Source organism: Protopterus annectens, chromosome 6.part0, assembly GCF_019279795.1.
Source record: "Protopterus annectens isolate FY-2018-M chromosome 6.part0, PAN1.0, whole genome shotgun sequence".
NCBI classification, from domain to species: domain Eukaryota; kingdom Metazoa; phylum Chordata; order Ceratodontiformes; family Protopteridae; genus Protopterus; species Protopterus annectens.
Genome location: NC_056737.1, coordinates 1,619,427,453 through 1,619,440,769, shown reverse-complemented (window position 1 = coordinate 1,619,440,769; position 13,317 = coordinate 1,619,427,453). Strand labels below are relative to the sequence as shown.

General features: G+C 40.2%; 1 protein-coding gene across 1 annotated transcript in view; it reads right to left on the bottom strand.

Moving 5' to 3' along the window:
* Positions 1–13,317, bottom strand: part of LOC122804877 (aryl hydrocarbon receptor-like) — a 1,212,833-nt gene that overhangs the window by 87,533 nt on the left and 1,111,983 nt on the right. Inside the window, exon 5 of the mRNA XM_044075064.1 lies at positions 3,284–3,407. Within this exon, the coding sequence (XP_043930999.1) occupies positions 3,284–3,407 (124 nt within the window). The remainder of the gene's footprint in view (positions 1–3,283; positions 3,408–13,317) is intronic.

Genomic DNA, 13,317 nt, shown 5'->3' with positions numbered 1-13,317 from the left:
AATCCCACAAATTGGATGAGGCAATCAATTGGAGCTTTGCTTCTACAACTGTCTACTGAAGAATTGTTTCATCAATCTGTCTTTAAAAATACCAGACTAGAACAGGGTTTGGAAATTCAAACACAAGGACAGGTACTGCCATCTTTATTTGAGGAAATACCCCAGGAAGCAACACTAATGCTCCAGAAGGCATTTTTTTATGTGGAGTATCAAGAAAGTAAGCAGCAACTCTGCAATAACACAACACGTCAGATGAGTGAAAGTACAGTAAAAAGAGCGAACAATGAATGCAGTCAAAGCTGTTCATCTATGCCAACTACACAAGGTGAAAAACTCTGCTATTTATTTACTTATTTATTTTGAGCTAATACTATATTAAGACCCACAAGCTTACCTGATTTATGCTTTATTCCAAAAGCAACAGAAACAGAAGCCGTCCTTTTACAATCTTCTTTCTGGGCTCACAATTTGTCATCAAAATGGATAATCTGAACCAAATAGTAGCTGTGCTTCACAATCTAGCTACTGTTAATGTAGATTTTTTTCCATTTAATCCTGTTTCTCAGAGCAATTACCGCCAGCATTACTATTAAGTAATATGATGGCTATACTGAGTCACATCTAAGGTTAGTAAGTGCAATACAGTAACTAAACAGCTGCTACTCACTAGTCTCTATTTATTCTATATCTTAACAGTGTAGGGGTTTGGTGGTGGGTATTTATTATTTATCCCTGGATAATGGGTATTGAATGTGTTTATGTAATGTGAACTACCTCTTGCATGTCATAAGTGTTATTTTCTTTCTTATGTTATTCTTTGATACTGGTGTATTTACGTTATTTGCACTGCATTTCTCTCGTGAGCTGACGTGTAATTTCATTTAGGCTGCACTTGTGTGGTCCTAAATGACAATAACATTTCTTTGAATCTTTGAATCTTTTGAATTTAAATAACTCCATGGCAGACTGAACTAAATAAAAGTGGCAGGTGAATTATCAGTTTACAAACTTTTCCACTGAAAGAATTATCAGTTTACAAACTTTTCTACTGAGTTTAGTGAAAAGAAACTAAACTATCACTCACTAGAAACAGAAGCCAAAGGGCCGGAAGCCTTTTCAGGGATTATAATGTCTCAATAGCTCTGCAGATGTCACAATCTTCAGCTAACAGGAACTCTTGAACATGGGGGTTCACAGTAAATGCTGTTACACTCAATCTATTTACAACTGACTTCCCTTTTTTTCAGAACACATCAGAAGTCTTGTTTTTATTTTATCAGGGTGTGGCATGTTGAGTAGGCATGCTTAAGGGCTGGAATAACTAGAACTGTTTTGGCTAAATTTGTATCACTTAATTAGAAATACTTAATGCAGAAAGCCAAACAATTAAGAAAAAAAATGATCAGACTTCCATTTCTGTGTTCCAGGATCTCCCACTGGGAACTGAGAATAGGAGAAGTTTGTTTGCCGGTATTAGACAAGTTTTACTCATTCAAGGAATTATAATGAGATTTGGTCATCCAGAGACTCTAAAACTTAAATATCAAGACACTGTTTCTTTTCAGTCTACCAGCAGTGTGAAAACTCAATGGGACTGTTTCAAAAATGGATATGCCATCCTTGGGGATTCCAAAACTTGAGAATTTGCTCCAATAGCTTATTATGCATAAATTAAACTACCTTTAATTATTTTTGTATTTTTATTTTTACATTATTTTCTTGTATTTTAAGGGGGGATTCCTGCTGCAGTTGAAAGGAAGTTAGAATTAATCATTTTTTTATTCAAAGACGAATGCACATCAAACTTAAATTCACCTTATAACATTCTGAGGACATAAGCCATGGCATTGTAGATCTTTTCCTGCCGTGTGCATTTGTGTTTCTTCAATTTTGACTGTGTGTGTGTGTGTGTGTGTGTGTGTGTGTGTGTGTGTGTGTACTGGCAGAAGGGATAGTGAAATGCTCTACTTTCACTGGGACAAAGTGTGAAATGTCCACCACGATTTCATTCTGTAGCACAGGTCAGTCATCTAGACAGGTGGGCCTCTTCAGCAGTAGAGAGGTTTTATCCAATAGTACATTACATGCAAGTTGACAAGGGTAAGTGCATCAGCAAGATGAAACATTTGCATCATATGCATACTAAAGTATCAGTCACTGACAACATTTCCTCCTGTAGCCTTTCAAAAGCTTGTCACAAAGCTAGATAATTCCTCTGTAAAGACTCAATCCCCAAAGAGATAATGCAGTGAGGTAGATATAACAGACTACTAAAAGAAAAGGTGGGTTCACAGAGGAGTAGTATTAGACACCCTGAGGTGTAGAGGGGACTGGGACACGACAGGTAAAACTGTTACCACATTGGATGAAATGAGCAATAGATCAGTATGCATTGTTAAAAATGCCAACCGACACCAGTTACATTTACTCGTTAATGACAATGAATGAAAGCCATATTTCAAACTCCTTCATACATTTACATAAATGAAGTGCAGCAACAAAATTTCCAGCTCTTCCCTTAGCTAGCAAGTTCAGAATGCATGTAATTTTCCACAAAGACTCTACATGAATTCCAACCAATACTCTGCAATGATGATGAATGAAAGTATTTTTCTGTAAAACTAGTGCAGATCACCATGATTCACCCTCGTACAAAACGTAGCAATCAAAAACAACTGTTCAGCTTCCATAGTTTATAAAGAGGTTAGACTGTACGAGTAAGATACCTCAAACATTATGCCCTCCCTTAAACAGTCAATAAAGATCAACATAATTTTGAGTCAGTGTCTATATCCTTCACACAAAAAGGCTAAATATTTATATCTGTTTAGTAATTATTATGCTAAAACTAAGAAATGTATAACGCATTCAGTCTGATAGACTGTACTCCTCAAATGAAAAATAAAAGGTCTGCATTAAACATGGTACTACTATACAGATAAGGTATAAGCCACAAATGTAATCAAAAATCACAGAAAATCAGAACAGCTTTTATTGCCCCTTCCCTCCACGTTGTAACAAACCTAGAGGGCAATGCGCCTTGGGGGTATCTTTAGAGCTTGTGCAATTTTGATCAAAGTAATCATCCTCTTCAATGAATCCTCCAACTCTGCAACTTATATTAATATAAATAAAGAACAGGCTTTCTGAAACCCAGCCTCTGTCTTTTGCACATAGGGATAAGATCATGACTCATGTTAAGGTTAATCAAAACCCGATTCCAAAAAAACTTGGATACCTAAACATCAGGTGGCCTTTTCCTGGCATTCACCTAGCTACTCACCATCAGTTCCAGACTCATTTTCCTTGAAAGGTGGAGGATTCAGTGCCCAGTGAAGATTGTGCCTAAAACCGTCCCGGTCGTCTGTGTGGATCAGTTCAAACACACTCTGGTGGATGACATCAGACTGCAAAAGGAAAAAAATTATGTAAAAAATTTTATTCATTTTTCTTTCTACATTATTTATGTAAAGCAAGACTCACAATAAATGTATGTGTCTTCAGACTTCAGGTTCTCTTGGCTTCTGAGTCGGGTAAACATTAAGTGGTAGCAACCATTTGTAAGCAATACTTCATGACTTTTATATGAACCCTGTAATTTCTACTGTAACTCCAAAGAAAATAAGTTCTCAGCATCTTCTGCTGCAATTTAAAGGAAGAGCTCTGTGACGATTGACTCTAGAGTCAATCAAATGTTATGTGTAAAGAAGACCCACAGGCACTAAATGTGAGCATGTGAGTACTGCACAAGACAGACTGATGATTTATCAGAGACATGATACTAACACTATTTTTTTTTTTTTTGCAGTGATAAAGACGGAAAAGTGCCCAGGCAGGAATTAATTAATTAAAAGGTTGGGGGGGGGGGGGCTCAGCAATTTAATGTCATCCATTCCTGTTTTATGTTTTTTTTTTTATTTTGGAATGGGCAGCACAGTGACACAGTGGTTAGTGTTGCTGCCTCACAGTGCTTGGTTCATAGCTGGAGTGCCTCTTGTCTGCTTGTCCTCCATGTGTCTTTCTCCAGTTTGCTGGGTGCTCCAGTTTTCTCCCACATTCCAAAGACACTGCAAAGGTGAACTGATGAGCCCCAGCATTAACTGTAGTGTGCTTGCCAGATACCTTGCAACAGACTGGAGTACTACCCAGGATTAATTTCACTGACTCTCCCCTCTGACCATGAATTATGTTAAGCAAGTAATCAAAAATATAAATCAATGTGTTTGGAATGAGAAATACTGAAAACGTGCTCAACAAGAAAGCAGAGTTAGGTACTGCGTCTTCAAAGCAAGTTTAAATGAAGACTTTTTCATGAATATATTTCAGTGTGTTCAGCATATTACTGAACTATGTGTCCTATCTTGCATTACTTTTACTTACTCCACTGGTGCAGGCGATGAGTGTACAGCATGGATAATATGCCCATTGATGTGCTCTGGCAGTTAGAACACAGCTATCAATGCTCAGTTATTTCATTTATACTTGCTCTTTCAGCTATATAGCTCGCATCCTCTATTTATTCCATCTAGTTTCATATTCTTATCTTGTTCACCGTAACCTTGCCAGTGTCATTCTCTCCTCCCCTCTCTACAGGTTTATTATCAAATGCACACTAGGCAGATGTCATTAAACATTCAGTGGTGAGCATGTATCACATGCCAAACTGTTCACACATTCTTGTGTGAGCTGGTCCCTCAAAACAATAATGCCATTCTCTGTTAACAGAATGCTACTTTTACCTGTAAATGGTGTCTACTTTGCAAGGCTAACACAGACTTTACAGATGGCTAACCTATTAATTCTAATGTCCGTTACCCCCATCTTACCATCTCAATACATTTCAATACCAGGCTAGTTTAAAGCATTTCTGTAGGGAGATACATCTCCTCGCATACCCTGATGTAGTGGCTCTACCCCCTCCATCCCCACATATTCTGCCTCTGTGGCTGCACTGTCTCAGGGAAAGATTAAATACTTTTATTCTCTGTTCTACAAGTCAGTGAGACCTTGGAAGCAGTACATGTAAATATTGTGGGTGTGGGGGCAGAGCCACCCTACACTGGGGGCAAGTGGCACATCATTTCTTCTCCTCTGAGCTGGTTCAACTTTTGAGAAACTGGATAAAGAAACCAGAGGTGTGGGAACAGAGATTCTACATCAGGGAAGGCGGGGAGGGGGGTTGTCAGCTTCCCAGGGCAATGTGCTGTCACATCACACTTGTGGCATTCTATTAGTGGCAAAAATCATCCACTGTAGGTCTGGTGCAATACATCTGTTTTCAGAAGATTCAAACGGACCCATAAATGAAGACTGAGGGGGAACTAATCAAGGTCTGCAGGATAAAGATCGTTAAAAACTTATACACTTAAATTCTCTGTGATAAAATGCCAGAGCACCGAACACCATTTGCGAGTTTATGACAGCATGAAAGGGAATTAAAATGTCATCCAACAGACACCACTACTACTAAGTAAAACTGTTTTCAAATCTTTCTGGTTGCAGAGTAGTGCCAACTGCTCACCTGTTTCACATTCACAGCCATATGTATTTAGAATAATTTTACCTTCCGTACTCTACACTCAAGTACCATTGTTGAATCGCATCTTGTTGCAATGATGCTGCCAGCCAAATATCACTTACATACACATCTTTCCCAAATCATTCTTGACTTGTTTAAATCGAGCCATTAAACGGCGGTAATCTACAGTTACCAGTTCAAGATCTATTTAGACCGTAAGATTTCAAAAAGAGGTCTTGCTTGTCTGCCACTGACATCACAATACAATACGTTACAACAACCACATTCACCAATAAATCCATCCTGCTCCTTACTTTGTCTTGTTTTCCACATTTTTTTTAAACCTTACTGTACTTTATTTTGCAATTCAGAGGTCTCATACTCAAAAGGTCACATGAGTAGCATGGACTAGTACACTCAGTCAAGGGTCATTCTGGTTTAAATTTGCTTACTTACATATGTAAAGCCAGTCAAATTTGAAATACTTAACACTATCAGATATCAGCTTCAGTGTATTCAAGCGTACAGGAACAACTGTCAAAAAATGCAAGGTTGCAGATAAAAAACGAATTTGCTAGCTGAAGAACATCCTTGTTTTTTTGTTTTCATGAACAAATCAATCTCCTCTCTAAAAGCAAAATAGTGCAGCATAAGATTTCCATGACTAAGCCACCTAACATCAGTATGATACAGAAGTTCCACACATTCGCTGTCCACGATTGCTAAGAAAGGAGTGAACTTGAGGTGATTCAATGTCTGTGCACATATAAAATGAACAGCTTTAATAGCTCCATTCCAACATTCCTTAATCTACAAACTTTTACTACACAAAGCATCCTGCTGTGAAGTACTGTGAAGGTCCCTTGTACACTCAAGATATTTCAGTAGACCAATCACAAACATTTTCTGAACATACTGACAGAGCATCATCTTCAGTGAGATACAGAATTCTATTCCATGGCAGATGATGTTTGCACTCTTCCAGTGTCTAAAACATTGCATCCTTCTGTGGGGCCATTCAGTGGTTATCAGGGCAAGTAATTATTATAGCAATAACCCACTTCTGGGTGTGGGTAATGCTGTATTTACCCACGGTTGGCTTTGTTTGGTCCCTCGGGCGAGGGACCAAACAAAGCCAACCGTGGGTAAATACATTACCCACACCCAGAAGTGGGTTATTGCTATTATACCATGACATTATTTAAGAAAAGAAACTATTACTTTTCTTAAATAATGGCATAGTATAATGCCTGTTTACTGCCCTTCCGCAGATGTCTGGCATCCGTGGCAGTTCTGATGTACTGCGCGCCTGCTCAGTACATCAGAGCTGTGGGCAAAAGCAACAGAGAAAGCAAGATCTCCGTTGCTTTTTTTTTTACTGTTTTCGCTATGTTAAATGGGTTTAGCATAGCAAGACAGTTTTAAAATAAGCAAAGGAGATGTCCGTTGCTTATTTTAAAACTGTCTCGCTATGTTAAACCCATTTAACATAGCGAAACAGTAAAAAAAGCAACGGAGATCTTGCTTTCTCCGTTGCTTTTTTTTTAAAACCTGTCTCGCTATGTTAAATGGGTTTAGCATAGCGAGACAGCTTTAAAATAAGCAACGGAGATCTCCGTTGCTTATTTTAAAGCTGTCTCACTATGTTAAACCCATTTAACATAGTGAGACAGTGTTTTAAAAGTAGAGTTATACTAATGGAAAAAAGTCTGGGCGACCGGACCTTTTTCCATTAGTATAACTCGATTTACAATGTGCACGCTGGCCAATCAGCGTGCACGTTTTGGGGGGGTCATGGTATAATTAGATATACTCAACTGACTGTCCACTCCTCTGATGAGAAATGCACATTATGTAGTGTCTGCTGTATCTGTACTTTCAACAAGTGCAGTCAAGTATACTTTACAGTCTATCATTCTTTTAATCAATGTTTCTTCACATTATCTGGCAGTTCAAAGATCATGGAGGCAACTGTATTAGACAGACGACAGGTCATATCCCCCTTACATGTTTCTTATCAGGTCATACATTGTTTTGCTTTCCTTATGAGATTTGTTTTTTTTTTTTTTTTACAAGTCCTTTGGCAATTTTTTTTCTTTTTTTGCACCTCCATAAGCTATGCCCAATAGTTACTCTATATGTACCCTGCTGACTCATTTGTTCTAAAGGACTGGCATACCCTGACTAGACTGTCAGCCTTAAGGTCCATTTGCTCCTACCAATTTCCCCTAATTAGTCCATCCATTCTACTAATCGAAAAGACAGGTGGCAGGGAGTGGGCCTGCTTTCTGGTCCTGTGCAGCGGCCTCCAAATTGCCCAATGGAGATCTCCCCTCCATCATGACAGGTCTCTGAGCTGTGTTGTGTGCTGCAGGAAGTGTGCTGCTTGTGCACAAAACTCTGAGTGTAACACCTAGTGCCCCCTCTAAATGTCACACAGACGGCAAGCCATATCAACCTCCCTCTCCCAGAATGGGTAAGTCGACAACAACCACTCATTCCTATCCTCCATTGCCTGGCTCTTCCAGTGCCAGAGTTACTATTCAAACTCTGATCTTCTCCGTGTTGTAATCATGTCTTTATACTGCAATTCTAGTCAGGCCCTTCTGTAAATAATGTTGCTTTCTCCATCACTTCATTTATCACAATATGTTTTTTCACTGAATCTTCACTAGTTTTATTATTAAATAGTAAAAAATTAGTTTCACAAATGCTGCTTTAAGTTTGAAAAACTTTTGCTTTTCTAGTTTTTCTACTTGAATCTTAACTAGCATAATTAATATTACAGAAATCATTTGTTTTACAAATGCTGCTTTAAACTGCAAAACCTTTCTTCTCTAATTTTTCCACTTAATCCATCAAATTTGCCACAATGTGTAGCATCACAGTGCCCGTGTACTTTACACTAATTTGAAACTGCAATGATTTGCTGACAAAAAAGTTACTGAATTTTACCTGTCATCTCTGTTAAACAAGTACGTTCTCCATTTTTTATTAAAAACTCTTTTCCTCCCAAATTAGTCTTTTTTTGTAATTCTAACACCAAATGCTCACTGATACCCTGCAACTTCAAACATACTCTTTCCAGAACAGTAACTTTCAGAACTACAACATGGACTATACAAGGGTGCTAAATGACAGAAACCCAGAATATTATTCACTGCTAGACACCATTCTCAGGAAAAAAAAATCTCAGATAAATACAATCAGATGTCCTTCCATATCATTGTTGCAGTATTCTGTACTACCGGGATTCTCTGCCAAGGGCAGCCCAGTGTCTGGCCAGAATACCACAGCCTTAGGTTTTCAAGGATGTCATACGTCACATGTATTCTGCCCGCTCAGGGCATAGGCATAAAGGTGACGTACGGACATACAATCCTCAGAACCTTTTTGTCGCCAGTCCGAATGTCATCTTTGATCATCAGTCTGAATGCTCCTTTGTGCTGGTTGCCAAGCCATTTTCAGATAAGTGCCCCATTGGTTTGCTTTTTCTTCCTTTGGTTTGTGAGTGTACACGTCATACAGAAAGGGAAAATGTCACTGTGGGAAACAGATTCCCCATAAAGACCATCACAACAGTGTCTTTTTTGCCTGGGTGCTTCTCAAGACCATACTAAGTGCTGAATTTGTCAAACATTTGCCCCTAAGTCCTTCTGTGTAGTTGTCTCTCTCTTCTTTGTCCATCTACCTGGAGAACCAACATATTAAGTTGCTGACGCAGGGTGTTATGGTGGAATCCTCCCATCCTGAAGGTCAGCGATCTGCCAAGAAGAAGACCAAACAAGTTATGTCAGACTCAGCTGCTGTACTGCTTCTCCTGGATGTCTATCTCTTGAGGGTGATGAAAGCCTGGAGGATGATCCATTTTTTTTCTGTCGGATTCCTCTGCTGTGACTGTGTTGGAGGCTGGCATGGATACGGCTTCTTGTATATCCTCAGAGGCTCTGCAGACGTCCCTTGCAGATGTTGAGGGGGAACCTCAGCTGATCATATCTGAGGGACTGAGGGGTGTTCTGCAGATTCTTGTTTGGAAGGAGATTCACACTACATTGATTGAGTCGGCAGGGGTCTGAAACTTCTAAGTCTTTAGGGCTGACGTCCCTCTAAAGTAGAAGGAGAAACTAAACATCTCCCCTGTTCCCAAAGATCCCCAGTGTGAATGACAGGATTTTATACAGGTGTTATTTAATGCACTCATGCCTTTGAAGCCTCCCCAGGGAGTTACTGTCCCTGCTCCTCCTTGGTCCTCTACTCCACTTAGTAAGCCTAGGGATCAGGACTCTTCTGATGAAGAACTGGATGCTGGGGAAGAATCCTTGGCATACTCCTCTCAGATTTCTTCTCCACTGGATTTTGGTTTTGAGCAGGAAGATTCCATTAGCCAATATTCTCCCTTTGAAAAAATGTCTTTTGGGGATACTATCTTTTGTATGATGGAATTTTTTTAAATGAGACTCTCAGGTTTCTGACATCCACAAAAGTTATTATGAACTCCTCCAGATGGTGTCCCCCAAGCCCTCTGCTGCTCTTCTAGCCCTGTTGGACATCTTTTCAGCAGTTTCTCTGGCTTCTAATTTCCAACCTCCAGCCCCTAAAAAAACTGACAGGTTTTTATAAGGTGCCTGAAGAATGTAAGTTTCTCTACAAATATACCTCTGCTGACCCCTCTATTGTGTCTATCTCTTCTGACAAACCTTCTAAGCTCTTGGTTTTACTAAATTACTTCCTTCTGACAAGGACAGTAGGGCCATGGAATGGCCAGGCAAAAAGGTGTATACTGCTGTACCCTGGCCTTTCAGGCCACTAACTATCAGAGCCATATGACCAGGCATGTTTTAGCTCTTCTTTCTCAGGCCTCTTAGGTTAGCTCTAACCTTCCTGATTCTGAAGGGAAGGTTTCAGCCCTCTCTTTGATGGGCTCCTCTTCCCAAGCATCTTGCCATTCTATAAACTGTAGATATGATGTAGCTAATGCTTCTTCTATAGCTGCTGCTTTTGGTTCTGTGTTAAGACGCAACTCTTATCTTTGCCTGATATTAAAGCTAAACCGTTGGACATGCTCCTTGATAATAAAAATCTCTTTGGTTCTGCAGCTGCTGAGCTTTTTAAGTCTCTGCAACACAAGGGTAAGGCCTATTCCGAAATTTCAGAGGATTTATCCCTCTATGCCTGCTGTTGTTTGCAGACAGTCTCACCCTCCTCTCAAAGGTAAGAAGGGTTCTAGAAGTGCTCCTACTGCTAAGTCCACTCAGACTTCTTCTACTCAGAAACCTCTTTTTCCAGACAAGCCAGGTTCTCTCTGACTATCTACTTCCCTCAATCCTGAGTCAGGTCCCTTTATCTCTTCATCTTTCCCTGTCCCTTCCCAGTTGTTTGCTGTAGCATAGACTAGATTCAGACTCAGTGAATCTAGTTCTGTTTGTATAACTTGAGCACTAAACCAGGCCATCTTTTGTTGGAAATGGTTCCCCTGCACCCTAGTGGCAGGAATGTGGAGTTAGAATTTATCTGATTGAAAGTTGCTGGAACAGGGCTCAGTTTGGAGCCTTTTTCTTGGTTAAGTTATTTAAATCAGTTTGCTCTTGTTTGATACATAAACACCTCATTTGTGTGGGCTAGTGCTTATTTGTACTCCACGCACTGCTATGCTGCAGTGGGTACCGTTGGCATTTACAGACGCAAACACTTCTGCCTGCAGATTTTTCCTTAGTAATTTGCTGGTGCTCCATTGGTGAGTTCTCACAACTGTCCCTCACTGACAGGTGATACATTTAGCAAAGCTCCTAAGGTACCAACACAGATCCTACCCATTAGCCCTTCATATTTTTTGTCCACTTCTCCTGTCCTTTCCCTGTTTTCTGACCACATCAACTTACCTAACATTATGGATGGACAATTTCCCACACTTTCTCCAGCCTTCCTGGTTGACATGGGCATCTTGTGGCAATGTAGCAATTGCCTCATGTACATTAACAACCCACTTCTTCTAGTCCACATAAATTCATTATGTGAGAGATGCAACTATACCAAGAACCTAGAATCCAGGCTCTCTCACTCACCAGTCAGTTCATCTGATACTAAGCAGTTTGTCAGCATGCACACCTCACCTCCTTCACCTACCAAACCAACAACACACAAACAACTACATATGCGGAGGTCCTTACCAGAAGCTTACTTAAACATCACAGACCTCCCAAACAAAAGCACAAGCATGATCCACATAATACATCCTCTGCAAAACACTACACATAATATATCAACACACCAGTGTCTCACCAGTCAAGCCCCTAAGGCATAGCACAAAAACAAACATCTTAGTCATAGAAGACTCAGTTGTGAGACTCACAGATGTCCCTTTCACCAGGTTGGATAAGGAAAATTCATAGTCAGCTGTCTCTCAAGTGCCAGGATCTGCCACATCACACAAACACTAGAGTCTCTCAACAACAGGCCCTGTTATGACTCCATCCTAGTCCATGTTGGTGTGAATGATTTGAGATGTACCTTCCTGGACTATATGAAGAGAGACATGACTGAGTTCTCTGATTATGTGTCTCAGGCAGGGATGTCCCTAGCCTTAAGCAACATTTTACCTTTGCACGATGATACCTCAATACAAACAAAACATGATTGACTTCAACAATTGGCTTAGTTTCTGGTGTCATTCAAAGGGGATCCAGTATCTGTCAACCTGGGATGACATGGTCAATAGACCTCGATGCTTTGCCATGGATGGTCTTCATCTGTCAGCTCTGGGATTTCGGTTACTGACTAAGAGCTCTTGCCATCTCCACAGTGCCTTTTTTAGGCAATGTCCCAATAACAAAATTCCCAGCATAAAAATACTCTCTAAAAACAACCTCACGGTTATGCTGCTAAATACTAGGAGTCTAAACCAGAGACTGCACTCACTGGAAGCAGTCCTCACCTTGGAAGATGCTGATATTTGCGCAGTCACTAAGACCTGGTTAAAGGCTGCGAAGAGCACCATAGCTATACCAGGTTACACTTCCTTCCACATGTTCAGACCACAAACGGAAGGTATGAGAACTAAAGGAGGTGGTTTATCAATATTCATTAAAGATAAGTACACCTTTAGACTGGTTAAGCAGCACGATTTCCTTGAAATTACTTCAGGTGCAACTGACTGTAGGTAAGACCCATCTTCAGGTCATTGCCAGCTATAAGACCCCCCCCTCCATGAATCAGGACATCCACTCAGCCTACTTGGATCTGCTTGAGTAAATTAAGATACAACCAAACACCCATCCATTCACTAGGTAAATTAGAAGTGTTCTAACTCACTTGTCCAAAGGTTCTTGGATTTTGTTAACTCCAATGCCCTGCACTAGCTGGTTTCAAACCCAAAAGGTGCTTAAACATCCCCGATCTGGTGCTCACCAACATGTGGGACCGCTGCATTACCCCCAGTATGTGGCCATCCCTGGTGACATCTGACCACAAATTAACTACATCACAAGCCCCCCCCCCCCCCCCCAGCAACAACTAGACTAAAAAACTTCTCCAAGGCAAATTATAACCTCTTACGTGACAACACAAATAGCTTCACAGCCCTTCCCCCAACTAATGGAACAAACACCTATGCTGAGTTATACACTGATGCTTTATATGAGCACTTGTACAATTGTACTGACTCTGCCATACCTGACACAACCAAAGCAAGATCTTCAAGGAAAAACAAACCTGCCTGGTGGACAACTGCCAGTAATAGACTATACAATAGGAGAAAGAAATTGCTGTCTAACAGTAGGAAGGAATGGTCTCACATCTAGAAA